General features: G+C 39.3%; 1 protein-coding gene across 1 annotated transcript in view; it reads right to left on the bottom strand.

Moving 5' to 3' along the window:
• Positions 1 to 336: 336 nt before the first annotated feature.
• ITGA8 (integrin subunit alpha 8) overlaps positions 337 to 17,880 on the bottom strand; it is a gene marked incomplete at its 5' end in the record, with an annotated part of 124,815 nt that continues 107,271 nt past the window's right edge. The window contains 3 exons of the mRNA XM_082480019.1: positions 337 to 692; positions 1,944 to 2,066; positions 10,495 to 10,596. Of these exons, the coding sequence (XP_082336145.1) occupies positions 606 to 692; positions 1,944 to 2,066; positions 10,495 to 10,596 (312 nt within the window). The 3' untranslated portion in view covers positions 337 to 605. The remainder of the gene's footprint in view (positions 693 to 1,943; positions 2,067 to 10,494; positions 10,597 to 17,880) is intronic.

Here is a 17,880-nt window from a genome sequence, read left to right as displayed (position 1 = left end):
TCTATTTTTTTACTTGTCTCAAAAGCTAAGTTGATGATTATATCAGATACTTATCCTGAAAAGGTGGAAAAATAAATAATTGTGCCCTATCTATAAAGTTCTTTATAGACTACCTTTGTTTTTCAGAAGTACTTTCACAGTACTGATATATTGCTTGTCTCCCTGAGCCATAATTTCATAAAAGTTCTTATTCTTAGGGAGGTGTCAAAGGTATTCTGCATGATACAGTAGCATTCAGAAGTTTTGTCCTGGTCCATCTTCTAGACAATACGCAGGCGTTCTCTCCTTGGGAGATTTGGGCTTGTTCTGGAAGCATCTTGGTATACCACACGTGTTCAAAAGCATCTGTTGAAATGTAGACTGACTGTAATATGGGATAAACATTCTGTTCAGTGGTGAGTGTGTTTGTAAGGCAGTGGTAAAGCTGCTTTCTTTGGCAAGAATGGCCGTCATGTGGCATGTTCTCAGAACATTGCATAGATCAGATTATGACACCATGTCACTTGCAGGTACAAAGGAAGACTGGTGGAAGGAATCCTTCATTTAATCCTCGTTGTGTTTTTAGTCTCAGGCAGGATTCTGACGTGAACTGTCACTCTCTTCCTCTATGCATCAGTAGTCTTGTTATTTGTCAGTTGTTCCCTGTCAGCCATGTCATCTTGAGGAGGTCTAGCTCTGTCAAAGAAGCCACACTGCAGAAAACAATCAACAGAAACAAAGGCGTCATGGTAAGACAATCACAGGAAGACTCAGCTGCAGTTTGATTCTTCACTCAGTCAACCTGAAAGGTCAGGTACAACCAATGGCAGGCTGATATACTGTGAAGTTTTTTTGTTTCTATTCAAGTAGTTCCCTATGAAAAATTAAAGTTTTAGGTACAAGGCATTGAGTTCCAAAGTATAGCTTTAAAAATTCCAATGAAAGCTGTCTTTGTAGGAGACGTAAAGTTGGTCTGAATGCTGATACTGACTGACTCTAACGAGAAAACTGCCAATTTCAGTTCAGCAAGACACTTATTCAGAAAATATATTCAGATGGACAGATAGTAATAATAACAGAGGTGGAATATGTGTTGGGAAATGTGCACAGGACAGTGTTGTGACCTAGATTAAAGATCACTAAAGATGAGATCCCTCTTGCCTAACTTTAACTCTGTTTGTCAAAAGGTTGACAGTTATGTAGGCTCCACAAGAGGTCAAAGGAGAATACCACCAAAAGATAATTTCTCTCATCCTCCCATGTTTTAGACATGGCTTTTTGCTGTTGTTGTTAACTGACTAGGTGAATCTGGAAAGTTAGCATAGACTGGACACCTAACCCATAATCTTTAGGCAGCTGAAAGCAGACAAGCCATATCCTAACTTGAATTATCTTTTTTTTTAATGGGAACTGAGAGGATAGCTGAAAGCTATGTTGGCTCCCTGTAATATAGCAGTTTCCAGAAACTTGCCTTAAAACTTGTGAAGGGAGTGTAACAACCAACAGAGAACTAGAAAAATTTAAAAACAGAAGATATGACATACTAATATAAAAGGAAATCTTCTAAAAATTAATTCTTAAAGCTGGGACTGTTGTTACATTCTGACAAAAACTGGAAATTCCTGAAGTATTCAGAGAAAACAAAGTTAGAGTCACTTCTTTTTGAACCTAAACATCCTGAAAAGAGGATCATAGGTCTTGGGAAACAGAGCAAAACTCTGTATGCCCATTTATAACCAGACTTTAATAATAAAGGAGGACTTTGAAAACAAGTTCTCTGCTTAAAGGTCAGTGACACTAGCATGTCAGAAACACCAAAACAAAAAAGACACGTGTATTGTTGCTTTTGCTCCAAACTGCTGAAGATCACAAAATGCCACCCTCTCTTTTTCTTATCTGTTAGTATCTTCCAGTGTCTTTCAGGGTTTATTTAAGGCAACAGTAACAGTAATAATGCAACATACCTTCCATAAAGCTAGAGTCAACAGAGCTAGTACCAGTAGTCCAAGAAGTATCGCTAGTATTATAACCCATAAAGGGATTACAAAGGAGACATTTGGAGTAGACCAAATGACAGATGTTCTGATCTGAAATGAAAAGAATACATTATTTGAACAAAAATTAAGCAAGTAAAGCAAATATGACAGTAGAACACAGAGGCTATAAGCATTCACTTCAATACCATTTTGCAGATTAGAAATACACATAGCTTAGAATTCTTCCATGCTAGCTTCATTCACCACAAGTTCCTTTCCACTTGTTCATGATAATTACTAGAAACGGGATTTGCACATATACAAAAGTCTTGTCATATCAGACATACAAATGATTTTCACTTAATAGAGAGTAGCAAAAAATACCCTTTTGTGCAGATGCTTCAATGAGATTCAAGGAGCGAAATTCTACTCACATGTATGCTGGTAGAGGCTAGACCGGTATAATTGACTTACATTGAATTACTCTGAAACAATGGTTGACTTCAGCCCAAACTTCTCTTAATTCAAACCACAATAGATACCAGCTACATTGTTCTTATTTTAATTTCTGCTGACACACCAGTATACATTTTTGTCTATGACTTGCATTTCAGCTGAGCAGTCCAAAATGAAACTCAAGCAGAGTGCATTGTCCTTCTGATAAAGCTTAATGCACAGTACAATGTTATGCTCTTTAAAAGAAGCCAAGCATACGGACTGTTACCTAAATGGGAAATAGGCATGAAACGCTTGCTCTCGTTGTCTGAGGCTCTAGAAAGCAACAGGTGTGTATAACACAAGTTATCACGTTTTAATTGACTTGGCAAACTTCTCTCTTTAGAGCTTCATCTTCACAAAGAGTAATAATAACCCTTCTGTATTTCTCCTTCTGGGGCCAGCCACACGAGTAACCTCCTCCTTGCTCTCCCTTACGTACCTTCTACCAAATTTATTCTACGCTCTCAGACTCCGCTTGGAAGGCTCCTCATCAATCGCATGGAATATTTGCTCTCTCCCTGCTGCTCCCAAGTGGGAAGGAAAGAGTTTGAGCTTTCCTTAGCTCCTCAGCCACAATTACGTCGTTTCAGTTTTAGTTTATTTTGTCAAACTTTCCTCTTTATTGTTAGCCTAGGAAGTTATTTCTCTCTGGGGTTTTCTGTTGGACCTCTCTCATTTACTCCTAGTCTCCCTTAAACAGGATAAGTATGTGACAGATGGAAGTTATTTTCTTCATGACAAGACGAGATTGGTTTGCAAAGCAAACTGATTACACAAACTCTCACATGATCTTCCTCTTTAGTGCTTGAGATACAGCTTGACATCTACCTTAATAAGTTTCTTGGCTATTGCCCAGTCCCTGATCTGCACTCATTGCAAATTCTCTTTCTACTTGTTTTTTTTTTTTGCTATTAGCTTACTGGTTGATGCACCTGAAATTTAGCACAATGCTAATTTGTTCATTCATGGAACAGCATCCTAAGTTTGAAGAATGGACACCACTCTATAGTCCAGTTCAAAATTAATTCAGTTTCTGTGTCTCTCACTTTTTTTCTGGAAGATGGCAGCCTTTCTGCGACATCTAGCTCTTTCCTCTCTCACTCTTTCTCATGATCAGCATACTTTCCTAGACTTCTCATTCTGCAGGCACCAGCAGAATGTCTCCCAGCTACTGTCACACTTAATTGGAAGACACTTTGGAATAGTCCTTTCCACTTACTTCATCTGTGCAGCTAACTGTCCCCTACTCTTACACAGCACTTGGAAACATGGCAGTCTGGTGAGGTCTACTGATGCAGATATTTTTTATAATATTCCTCACTGTTATGGGACGCAGATCATAGCTAAAATTAGGTACAAACTGTCTGGGATACCACTTGTCTCATACCAAAGCTTACACTGTGGTTTACACAGAAAATTCTAAGACACTGCCCAGTCCTTCAGGGGTTAGCACTTTAACATTGACCTGTACCCCGAAGATTAAGTGCTTGCAGTGCTGGCCATACCATTGTTGATCTAACAAACACATTCAGCTAATATACTTCTCTGGTGCAGCTGTAAACAGTTATTACTCTAGAAGACTTCAAAAAGATATCATATACAAAGAATAAATATGTTAGCCAATTAAAGCAAGAAAAAATTATTTCAAGGCAAACTGAATTAGTAAAAAGCCCATGAAACGCCACCCCTGGGTCCCACCAGATATCTTGCTGGTGTGATCAGGTGATCAACTATGCCACTGCAGGGATACCATTCCCTTCTCCAGCGTCCTCTTTGGGTTGCTTCTTAACCATTGCAGATCTTCATAGGGTCTCTGTGTCATTAGATTCAGAAAAAGCACTGCTCATTTACTAAGGACAAAATGTTTGTGAATGGCTCTCCTTGTGCCTCAGAGTGGTACTCTATCTGGCATTAAAATGCAAGGCAGAGAAAATGAGAAAAAGGTCATCTGAACTGTCTGCAGAGACTCCTCCCAGAGAAAAGCCAGTTAAGAAAAAAGATGAATGCAAATAAAAGGCTTATCTGGCCAGGGAAATCAGAAGGGATGCAGTCATGATGGGCTGCACGAAGCCTGTAGCAAGCAATGAGCTCAGCTGTCTAAGGAAGAAAGCATCTCCATTCTATTGCTTGAAAATCCTGATGAATGCTGCCCTGAGGCAAGCCTTGAAGACCTGATCACATATAGCACAAGAGTTGGAAAGTGCTTATGAAAATTCAATCATGGGCCCCAAGACAGCAAAAATGAGATTGATTACAAAAAACCCAACTCATCTACACTGTGCTCATCCTCTGTTTGCAGAGTCTGTGGTACTACACGCAAGAAGTTATAATTTTTTAAATTACTATTGGAAAAAGATCTGATAATATCAACATATAGTGTGCATACCTTACTTATGTAAGGTTTGAGCTTCACTGCAATTTCTGTTCTAATACTATCACTTGTCTGAGCGTATTGCTGTGGAGCTGCAGCAGTAAAGTGATAGACCACTTACCAAAATAATCTTAACAAATATTTGTAAACAGCAAAAAGCAAACCCAAGCAGCGCTTTCTGTCCTCTCAAGTTTGACAAAATGACTGACTCCATTTTATGGCAAGATCAAACCTGAGGGAAGACCCATTTGATGCAAAAATTTGATTTAACCATTTCTGGTACTGATCGCTTGAGCCAAGTTCCTAGGTGGCATAATGTGACTGAGATATATGCAACAGAAACCAGAGTCAGCATCACTGCACTGGGCTGGACTGTACAACATCATCAAACCAGAACAAAAAGCCTCTGGCAAGCTGCTGGCCAGCTATGGATAGGTTGGTAGAGGGACAGTCTACTGAAATTGTACATCCTGAATATGGAAACCATCAGAGTGGGAAAGTACTTCCGTGGGAAGGATTTTTTGTTTACAGATTTCTTAAGATAGTATTTGACTGAACCACATCTGTCTCCCTAAGCACCAAGTCCACTTTCATTCAACCTAAGGCAACAACTTCGGCAACACAGGTGCTGTCAGCCAGGGATGAACCAAGCTGCTGCCTGGTGCTGTCTCTGACTAGCTCATAAGGCTGCCTATTGATTGCACAGGAGCACAGCAACTAGACTCTTAATTAATGTGCTCCAGTTCACTCTTCAAAATCAGATGGGGTCAATCCAGACCTCAAAGCATCTTTGAGATCCTGCTGAAATGAGTGGAAACAGTCTATTTAACTAGGGACGGTGGATTACATTAGGCTTTGGATAAAGCTGATAGTAGTGTATGCAACTACAAGTACCTATGTAGCCATTCTGTGTCTTCTTTTATGCATCACTTCCTAGATGTTTGCTGCATTTTTGTGTTGTGTTTTCTTTCCTCTTACTCTGTGAAAACAATAAGGCAACCCAGCTCTAATCGTGATACCTATAGAGCACCTATCAGTGTGGGTCCAGATAAAGACATCTGAGTTACGCACTGTAACCAGTTACGAGTGGTGTAGCAGCGCTCAGCCTTGCTTGTACCGCATGGGTTCATAATCCTGTCCCCCTTCTTCCCTCTGTCATTCTGCCTTTACTGACAGTGGAGTGCAATTTACAGTGTAATTTCAGTAGCTCAGCTGGAGCCTGACAAATTTTGAAATATAAACAAGAAACTATAATCTTAAAGAAGTGCAGACCATCACATTTATAATCCTTAGATTATCAGCAATGAGTAAAACAGACAGCAGAAATTAGGTCTATCCTGTATCTAAGCAGAATGCTGCTGCAAAGTTGCCACATCTCTATTCTCTTGCAGCAGCAGTGATGCCAACGGCTAATGAAACATTTGCCTGCTAAAATCTTAAAACCATCTTGTCGCCCCCACACCCTTTCCCCATGAATCCTTCTTTGTTTTAGGTTTTGGAAAGCAAAGCAAAGGTTGTGCTAACTGCTTGAGATTTATTTCCTGAGCAGGGGATTATATGTAGTCGTCAGTCTCACTCCTGCCTGTGTGCATTACCAGTAAAATATAGCACCCCTGGGCTGCCTCCTTTTGTACTCTATACAAAGACTTGCAGGGCTACTAATGCAATTCCTGGTGAACAGTTGACACTGCAAGTCCTGAACACCCACAGAGCTGAGGCAGAAGCTGGAGGGGAAGAAAGAAACAAAGCGTCCTTTCAGTTTTGCCTGCCTCGTTTCACCATTTCCACAGAAGACCGTCCCTCCTCCACCCCATGCTGTCCAAAACAGTTTTACATATGATTTTGATTTAAGACAAGTTTGCATTATTCAGCTTGGATTTCTCCATGTGGTAGGCTTAGTACTGCAGGATCACAGCCAGGGAACGTTTTGGGGGGGATTTATCTGTTTTCATCTAAGGTGGCCCATACAAAGAAGTGGAATTTTTACACAAGTGTTGCATGTTGGCACTGGACTTCAGATGCATGTTGGCCTTCCTCTCCATTCAGGACTAGAAGACTTTCTTACACTGAAAACAGTGGTTGTTTCTCTGTCAGGCTGGTAAAAAGCACACCTCAGACTTGAGAGGAGTCGTCTGACTTTTGGCCTTTCACAGTGCTGAATGTCTCACACCTTTTTTATATCAAAGGTGACAAGGAATGCCATCTGGCTTAAGCACTGAGATGAGGGTGAAGCCAATCAGAGAGTTATGGACAGACCCTTTGCTATTGGAAATAAAATCCAAGCTGGTTTTAGCACAGATGCTGTCTCATAGTCTTAACTTCAGAATTGCTCTTGTGGTTTGATGAAAGTCACTTGATGCTCATTAAAGTATTTCTAGGGGCAGGCGGTATTTTCCTTTTTTCAAATGTGCCACAGTAAGCACATTGTAAGTAGATCACAGAAATATTAGGCTTTTTGGCACTGATTTTTGAACAGTTTGGATTTTGCTCCTGATTATGGTGCTACAAAATTGTAGCAATTGTGCAGTTGTAGCTTCAAAATTGTCTTTGATTCCACTGGAAGGCAGCACAAGGCAGAGATGAGTATATGTGGTAAGCTGCCGGTTCATCAGCAGTCCCTTGTGAATAGATGGGAATTCGGTTTTACTGGTGCAAACATCAAGCATCTACGGTCAGAATTCAGTGGGATTCTCACAAGGCTATTTTCTTCCCTCTTGTCCTTTAAAAGACACAGTCTAAAAAATAAAAATAACTTCTCCATAATTTAATCTGCTACCTTAAGAAACAGTAGCTAAATTGATTATTATTCTAATGCTACCACTTTTGCTGCTCATGGTGACCTTCCTCTAATCTTCAGTCATTTTGCTTACAGAGACTGAGAAACAGGAACTCTTTAGTACTCCTACATGTTCTCATCCAACCTTGGCAGCATGATGTTCTTGTATACTCTGAAAAAATGTTCAAAATAGAATGTAAAAGCTCCCTTGAGCTTGGAGTCATAATTAACATTGACATTTAAGTTTACATTTTACAAATGTTTGTGCAAATATGTTTCATAAGGAATATAAGCACATTTAAAATGTAAGTACTATCACTGTGTAATAGCTAAAAAAATAGTTATAAGCCATAGTCTGAAACCAGTTTTACTCACTGTGGGACACTGGTCAAACAGTTTACATTAAAGGCATCCCCTCTGAAGATCCTGTCAACCATTTAAGAAAAGCAATTGTATTCTATTAAATTCCAAAACTAGCTCAAGAATCATAAATTAAAATGGAACAAATTACTGCTTCTTCTAATTCTGTACTTATAATAAAAAGTGCTTTCACCTTGCACATGAAATAAATCAAGTATGATAGTATTATTTACCATAATAATACTTCTAAGAAAAAATGATATTTTTTTCTTGAATGATACAGCTCTTAGTAAGGAAATCCAACCAGTTGTACAGTATATAGCTGTAATTCCAAGCCTAACAAAATTAATAGAAATACCTTTATTGATGTCAGTGGATTTTGGTTTAAGTTCCACTAAGTTCCAAGCTGATTTTCTGTTTGATGCCATTTTCACTCTAATGTTTTACTAAAAGAGATTCAGATTTTCTTACTTTTATCTAACCTTTCACACACCTATGTATCATGACCTTCTGTTCAAGTTATAGACCTATATTCTATGATGGAAATAGAGACGTCAGTGCTGCAAATATGACTAAATGACTGTGTGGGTTACTGATGTGTATGGGATTATTCATGTCATTCAAAATAAATATACATATCAGTCTGCATAACTGGAACCCAGCACTGTATGAGTTACATGAAGGACATATGCTCTGTTTTTTTAGAGTACATGATCTTCACTATATAAACTGTAAAGTGTTAGCTGATTATTAGATATATACTTTTGACAATTAATTTTAAAATATTAAAATTCCACTTCCACCCTTGCATTGTCTGAAAGAGAACCATAAACCTCCAAATAAATCTTTGGAAACTTTTAAAACCCAACCAGTGATCTTTTTCAGAAGGAGCAAAAATATTAAGCATTGCCCAACTTCAAGCAAATATTTCTTCTTGCAAGTGGAACATCAAAAGAGCTTGTGCATATAACACATCAAGCTGTAGAGCTGGCAAGCATCCACTGCCATGTCCAGATATGAAACGACATAAAAGTGCTATCATTTTTCAACATTTTACAGTTGCCATTACAGGCATTTTGCTGTAAATCATCTGCAGCAAATAACAAGCATTATACTGGCTGGAGTAAGAGAATAAAATGCTTATCTGATCATTTGGTAGATCATCTGACACTTGTTGAGAACAGCAGGCTATCACCTGGGGTAAAGCACTTCAGTCCAGATGAAGGCACCACTATCGACAGAGTTCTGCACAACATGTGTTTCTAGTATGGAACACATGCTGCAAGAAAATAAAAGAAGCCTGAGTATATCTGTCAGCTTGGAGCCTTTGAACCTTTCTGGATAAATACTGCATTAAGCATCAGATCTTTCTGGTGAAATCATGGCTCTCCTGATGTTAGAGTTTGGAGTCACTGAGAATATAGGACAAAGATTTCACCTTGTGTCTTCCCAGAGCAAGTATCAATCAACCATTCAATCTGTGCTTGTTCAAAACAAAACTTGATAGCCTGCATCCTCTAAAATACATTCAAAGTAAGCTGTAAAGTGTATTATTATGTTGCATCTCAGCAGCCTGGTATGAAGTATTTGCACCATGATTTAACTTGGAAAAGTTTGTTCTAAGCTTACCTTTTATAAGAAGGAATGTAAATGATAAATCTTTATAAAGATGAGAACAATAAGCCTTCAAATTTCAGATTACTCTTACTCTAGAATCAAATTTTGCAATCATATTTTACTTATTTCTATCAGTAATGACAAAATAGAGTGAATTTCAAACATGGTATTAGACACTGTAAGAAGCAAATTCCTTTAAATTGCTCCTCAAACTCAATGCTTTGGCACCAGCAAACAATTAAATCAAACTTATGCCTCCAAGATTAAGTTTTCATATAATAATCCAGGGCCATACAAATCTTGCTCTGCAAATCAGGCAAGTACTTTAGTATCTGTCTATATCACATCACTTCTGTAGGGATTACCAGGTAATTTAATATCTTGCACCTGATCTGCAAGATGTGGAAACCCTACAGAGGCACGCAAACACTTCTGAAAATCAGGGTATCTAAAAAGCTTAATACAGATAAGAAAGAAGTTGCCACAGATAATGCATAAGCTTGTGTGAGAGAACTGCTGCCTGGGAGAAGAGTGAGACTTAAACCTGGCAGCCACAAAATTTTGGATTTTGCACAAAAATTTCCTCCAGACTTTTTTTTACACCAAACAAGATAATTAGACACTTGCTTTCACACTTTTGTTGTTTTCTTCTGGGTGAAAAACCCATTCTGATTGCAATAAAGCAGTCTGCACATTAATGCAGCAAGAAATTATTTAAAAATTGAATTAGTATCCTATATCAGCAACTTCCACAGAACGCAATAAAGGTATTTCCTTTAGGTATTATTTCAGGAATTTACACTAGGAACACAGGAAACGCTGATCTCAATATTTTCATCTATAAAAACTTTCACAGCTGTGATCAGAATGACCAAATACATGTGCTTCACACAAAGATATCATTTTCAGTTACTTACTGCTATGCTTCCCTCGGGGAGCTTTGCTGGTTGTACTTTATATGGCATGCTCTTAACTTCGAAGGACACGTTGGAAGAAAGAGTATAGAGATCATTCTTTCTCTGAAATTATATAAAAAAAGAAATTACTAAAACCCATGTTTATACTTAAAAGGATTATAAGAAATAAGCAGAGAAAAAGTAGAGAGCACTGTTTCCTAAGGCAAAGATGGTTTCTTTTGGTACAGCAATCCTGGGACCTGTATGCGTCCACGAGACAAACACATAATACAGCACAAAGCTGAAATACAAAGACCACCTGTTCGAATGGGGAAGAAGGGTTAGATATGTAGAAAGACACATACAGTTGTTTCTCATATTTCTTTCTGAAATAGGAGACTGGTGAGTTTGAAGCAAGGGGGAGGTTTATGGGGTGTCTATGTTTTAAAACCCTGCCTCTGCTCACCAAGCCCAACAACAAGCGTGGGTATCTTGAGAAGATTTCCAGGCCTATGTTGAGACCAGGCTGATAGAGCTCCCTGATGGCATCAAAGGAATGGCTGCGCCTTCCCATCAAAGAACAACGATAGGAACAAACATCTTTGCACTTCACTTAGAGTGTGACTGATTTCCTATTGCAGTAGAGCTCAAAAATCCCAGAGCAACTCACCTGGTTTTTTTAGTACATTTTGCAACTGCAATAGGAACGTGTAGCAGTCATTGTTTGACTGGCTGCCTAGTGAAATATTTATATAGCTCTCATTAAGTACTTCAACAAAACCTAAGATGTATCTCTCTGTCAGTTCTCTGCGTTTCATTTATACTTGCTTGTATTTATAAAATATTATTAGATTAATTAGATTAGAGTAGATTAGATTAGACATTACCTTCCCTGGTTCAGAATGACCAAAAAGTGTTACATCATATAGCTCATGCTGTGAGCTTTAATTAGTACTTTCACCTTATTTGGAAGCCCAGTAGGCACTGACACACTACATCTGACCAGTTGTGTGTCTCATTGTGCTTTTCTGACCTTGACAATAATTTCCCACTCCGTGCAAACTGCCTTGAAATGATAGTTAAATGCTGGTATGTGCACTAGAAAAATATCTGCCTAAATCTGTTACAAACTGGCATAAGCACTGACATGTCCCTTAAAAGAACCCTAATGGTTGCAACATTTACTTCAAATATTTTCCACACACATATTTTGAATCCTGTTGAGCTCTTGGCATCATCGCTATCTAACTGGAGTCAGTTTTGAAGGCTAAGTACATCAGGTATCAAGTAAATCTTTCAGTTCACTTTGAATGTGACATGTTTCGATTTCACTGAATGGTATTTTGTTACAGACAGAAGATCCTGCACTCGAACTATGTCCTCTTTTTCCTTGTTTTTATCCCAAGGAAGGATGGCTGAGTGGTTACCATGCTTTTCTGGAATTCAACAAACCTGTTTCTAATTTAATCTCTGCAACTGATTTTTTGGGTGACACTACATGCAACTTATCTTGTATATCCCATATCATGTAAAGTTGGGGTACTGATATGGATCTCCATTGACAGTGCTTTGATATGCTCTGAAAAGCACTAGATATAGTTAAGTGCTACTATGTCCACTGGAAAACAGAGGGCTAGGAGTTATGACTACCATATCCCTTTACATTAGACTCATTGAGGTAAACAATTTTAATCTTTTGTATGAGAATATTTTTGAAGCCCTTAATCATTTTTTGTTACCTGTCTCAATCCTTTCTGAAATATGATGACCATAATTCAACACAGTATTTGATTTATGGAAGGACAGAGCCTTTTGAGTAAAGCAATCTTTCATTTTGGCACCAGCTTCTTACAGTCCAGTGTGTTTGGAATATCGCTGTCACTTCCTAAATCCCCTTCTGCAAAACTCTTTCTCCTTCCTTCTACTTCTCGCACATTTAGGAGTTCGGTTCCATTGACAAGACTCGATTCCTATGTGATTACTCAACATCTTTTCCTCCCTGCTAGGGGGTGGTTTTCTCTCAAATTTCCTGTTGCATCAAAGGCATAAACCCTCTCTAAGAATTGCTTCTCTGCTTTCAGCTGTTTTGTGGAGCAAAGACTGAAGTAAGAAGACCCCATGATAATTTGGGCTACTGTTTCGTTCCTTCACTGATGGAGAAAGATTTGTTTGTGAAAATGACCTGAAATAAGCATAACCTAAACCTGGGAGGCAACCTGGATGCAGCTGGATGACCATGGCCCAACTCAAAGTTTTCACAGAACTTCTGAGGTTGGAAGGCACCTCTGGAGATTGTCTACTCCAACCACATGCTCAGTGTGGTTGGAGTCAACTAGACTCCAGGGTCTGTGCAGGGTCAACTAGAGCAGTATGCTCAGGGCAATGACCAGTTGGGTTTTGAATATCTCCAAGAATGGAGATTCCAGAAACTCTAGGAGCAACCTATTCCAGTGTTTGACGACCCTCACAGAAAAAAAGTTTTTCTTATGTTTAAATGGAATTTCCTGTATTTCAATTTGTGCTTCTTCCCTCTTGTCCTGTTACTGGATGTCATTGAGAAGAGCCTCTGTCTTCTTTAGTCCCTCCTATCAGATGTATATACACACTCATAAGATCCTGTCTGAGCCTTCTCTTCTCCAGACTGAACAGTCCCATCTTTCTCAGCCTCTCCTTGAATATCAGATGCTCCAAGCCCTTAATCATCATTCTGGCCCTTGGCTGTACTTGTTCCAGTATGTCTGTGTCTCACTTGTCCCAGGGAGTCCAAGGACCGGACACAACACTCCAGATCTGTCTCACCACTGCTAAGTAGAGAGGAAAAAGCACCTCCCTTGACCTGCTGGCAAATGCTCTTCCTAATGCAGCCTGAAGCTGTCGACATTTTTTTGTTGCAAGGGCACACACCATGGGCTTATGTTCAACTTGGTGTCCACCAGGACCCCAAGAACCTTTGCTAGAACACCACCTTCCAGCTGGTTGGCCCCCAGACTGTACTGGTGCATAGGGTTATTCCTTCTGTAGTACAGGACTTTTCATTTCCCTTTGTCACGCTTAATAAAATTCGTGCCAACCCACTTCTCCAGCCTGTCCAGATGGCTCTGAAGGGCAGTACAACCATCTGGTGTATCAACCACTCCTTCCACTTTTCTATCATCTGAAAACTTGCTGAAAGTGTATTCTGTCCCATTATCCAAGTCATTAATGATGTGAAACAGTATTGGCCCCACTATTGACCCCTGGGGTACACCATTAGTGATGGACCTCCAGCTGGAGTTCATCATGCTGATCACAACACTTAAAGCCTGGCAGTTCAGTTCTCTCTGTCAACCTATCTTCATTCATTTTGACAGTGTCAAAAACCTTGCTAAAATCAAGATAAAAAACAATGACTGCTCTCCCCTTGTCCACAAAGATGAACCTAATTTATCTCATCGTAGAAGGCTATCAGGTTGGTCAAGCATGATTTCACCTTTGTAAATCCACACTGACAACTCCCAATCACCCTCTTGTGCTTCAGATGTTTGCAAATGGCTTCCACATTTGTTTTTTTCCATCACCTTTTCAGGGACTGAAATAAGGCTGACTAGCCTGTAGTTCTCTGGATCCTCCTTCTTGAAGATAGGTGTAACATTTGCTTTCTTCTAGTCCTCAGGAACTTCCCCCAATCACCATGACCTTTCAAAGATAATTGAGAGTAGTCTCGCACTGACATTGGCCAGCTCCCTCAGCACTTGTAGGTGTATCCCATCAGATCCCCTGGACTTTTCTATGTCCAATTTGTTTAAATGTTCTCCTAACCTGATATTCCTCCACCAAAGGTAAATGTTGGTTGCTGCAGGTTTTCTCTCTGGTCACAGAGGCCTCAGATCACTATATGTAGATTTTACTAGTCAAGACCAAAGTGAAGGAGGCATTGAGTAACTCAGCCTTTTCCATATCCCATTCAGCAGAAGACCCATACCTTCCCTAGCCTTCCTTTTGCTACTGATATAGTTATAGAGCCTCCTTGATGCCTTTTAAGTCCCTTGCTAGGCTCAGCTCCTGGTGGGCTTTTACTTTCCGAACTCTGTTCCTGCACGCTCGGACACTGTCTCTATATTCCCCACCCAGTCCCTGCACTGGGGTCAACTGACTCTGCTTCCACCTCTTTTATGTTTACTTTCTGTTTTTGAGTTTTACCAGGAGCTCCTTGTTCATCCATGCAGGTCTCCTGCCACCTTAGCTCGACTTCCTGCATATCAGGATGGACAGTTCTTGAGCTTAAAGGAAGTGGTCCTGGAGAATCACTAGTTCTGCTGGACTCCTTTTTTCTCAAGGATCATCCCCCATGGAGTTCTTCCAAGCAGATCCCTGAAAAGGCTGAAGGCTGCTCTCCTGAGGTCCAGGGTTGTAGTTCTGATATTCGCCTTGACAATCTGTCTTCTTTTTAAAAAACTACTTTTCTCTTCAAATATGTGCGTGTTTACTGGTGACATGAAGCCAGCATATTTATTGCCTTCTGGAACTCATTTGGCTATGCCGTAATTTTGTTCTTTTAAAATATTGAGAGCGGATGAATGTTTATTATCAGAACATTTAACCTCTCCTTGGTGCTTATATTAGGAATGAGCAATATGAAGAAAACTGCCTCCAATGACTACATAGGGATAGTCAAATTGGCTCCTTAACATGGATGGCATCTAATGAAAGGGAACTACCTTTTCTATCAACAGTGTTTGAAATGAAAAATTAGACAGATTTAATATTGGACTTGGCAAATAAGTATTTTTTATACACTTTCATGGTGCTGAACATCTATGAGATGGTCTTCAGAAAAATAATTTTTCCTTATAACACTAATCATTTTCCATTTTCAGACTCAAGCCGTTCTTCATTTTTTATTCTACAGCACTAGACTTCTCACACAAAGTCCCAGCATGTTTCTGTAGCTGTGCAATGATTTGCATTCAGAAAAAAGCCTTTTTTCAAAGCCCCATGTTTTCAATTCTAAGCAATTCATATTAAGCAGGATTCTGGATATTCTGATTTATATGATTTATAAAAGTAATCTGTAATGGAGAGAGCAGGATATGTTATGTTACTAAAGAAGTAGGCATTAGACATGCAGCCTGATTGGCTAAGGTACAGTAAAGGCATTAACTCTCTTAAAACATCATATAAAGGAAACACAGTGCTCACGGAAAAAGAAATCCTTTCACCTACTATACGTGGCTTATTTCATTTTCAGTTTATATCAGCAATAATAACATCAGAGAAGGGTACTTCCTCTGGATTAATCCTTGGCTGGGGTTAATAACCTTGGGTTGTGTCCACAGCTATCAACTCTCCTCAACCCTTCATTAGGCTCCCAGAAATGCTGCACATCTCCATTGCTGTACAGGAATGGAGAATATAAAAGACTAGAGAGTATTTTCCTGCATTCACAGAATTATGTGTTTGTGGCAAAGGGCTTTAAGACAATGACTGTGGTCAGCATCAGTTGCAAACAAGATTTTTACTTGTACCAACACCTTGGAGATCCAGGCAGCTGTCTCTCCTACAGCCTCATTTATAATTCTCAAGTAGTTTGTGAGAAACAGCATTTCTTTACCATATCATTTTTTAAATAGCATATGTTTAAATATTCAGCGTTTACTGAAGCAGCAGGACCTGTGGTTCGCAATTCAAGCTGAGGACCTCCTTATGGCTCAGAGGAAGGGGAAGAAGGCATTTGGTATTTGTGAATGTCAGTGCCTCATGACCAACAGCAGGGATCCCAGCCCCACCTACATTGGCCTTTTGAGGCTGCCTTTGTGTTAGAACAAGCAGAGCGTGCTCTTGTGTGCGTGGCTGAGACAGTAGTTTGCCAATATCCTGGTAAGCAGGCAAAACACGGCCATCCCCTGTGTTGCTTGGGTGGTAGATCCCTGATGGTCTACTTATTAAGGCTTCTTTCTCTCTACACACTTTTGTTTTACAAATAGATTTTTGAATTGATGCCTTTGTTTTCTTTAACACTTGTAAGGCATGGAAGCATCTAGAAATGAAGGAAAGTGTTCCCAATAAATATTCAGTGCAGTGTTTCCCTAAGTACAATTGAGACAAACAGAAATAATGTGGGAAGTGCTGGAAAATTTTGGACAATTTGAAGGAGAGTTCTCCAGGCTCCAGTGGAATGCTGGTGGTTTCTACAGGAAGCTCAAGCAAGGACCTGAAGTCTCCCCAAAGCGTCTTTAAGGCATAGGGAGGCATCCTGGTCAGAGAGCAGACTGAAATGCAAGGACAAATCTGGCCCACGGGGAGCTAGACTTGGGGTAGGAAGAACAAAACTTTTAGCAGCTTGAAGGAGTCTGACAGGTCATTGTTCTGCAGGTTTGAAGAGTTTAATTACTGGAGACACTCCCCAGAATGACTGTTCAATTGCCTCTATGGGGCATTGTTCAACCCCTCTGAAATACTTTTTTTCTGGCTAGATGTAGCCCAGTGAAGTCACCCTGTCTGAAGGGCATGTACTTTCTCTATTGCAAGCTGCATGCTGCGGTGGAATTTCCTTCCCAGAACTTACGTCTGTTGCATACGGAGCTCAGTGCTGTTATAACAATATTGGTCCTGCTTGATTAAAACTTGTTCCCCTTCATGTCTGTTGGAGTCTGGCACATTTTGGAGACAAGTGGGTAAGCAATATGGTGTTACCTTTTAAATATATGCTTTGGGAATTCATTAGCGTGCTTTCTTTGACCCATACCTCCAAAAACCTGAACTACTGCCAATAAATAGAGTAGCTTACATAAACGCTGAGAGTAGAGGTCATACAACTATTTGTTCTTGTATTAATTTGTTAAAAATATGTATGTATGACTCTGTGCGTGGTCAAAAAGTACTTGTGCTATTTCTAACAAGAGGGTATGTCCACCCAAATGTATCTGTAACCAAAGACAATACAACTCCTCTGAAAATCAACACATCCTCATCTCTATCATTAACTTCTTACACTTCACACATTATATCTTTTACGTTCATTTAAACAGACTATTTTAAATTATAATAGAGGCAGATATTTTGTTGTGATTTCAGCACACTTTAATATACATATTTTAATGGTTATTGATTTAAGATATTTCTTCATATACCTGGCATTACCTATACTTTAGCACATCTAGCAAGAATCTCTTGTTCTGCTCTTGTTAACATTTTGACATTATTTTAAATAACAATGAATGAAAACAAAACTAGCTCACATCCAAAAAAACTTCCAGCTAGTTCAGCCCAGTGCCAACGACTCTTTCTTTCTAGCCTTGATTCCACACAAACAATCAAATCCAGTATAATACAGTATTTTTGGCCACCCACAGTTTTATTTTTTACTTATTTTGCTTTTTCAAATAACAACAGTTGTTTGACAGAAAGGCAAATTTCTTTGATTACTTC

This window comes from Vanellus vanellus, assembly GCF_965231255.1.
Source record: "Vanellus vanellus genome assembly, chromosome: 2".
NCBI classification, from domain to species: domain Eukaryota; kingdom Metazoa; phylum Chordata; class Aves; order Charadriiformes; family Charadriidae; genus Vanellus; species Vanellus vanellus.
Note: the sequence above shows the minus strand (reverse complement) of the source record. Positions and strands in the feature narration are given on the sequence as shown.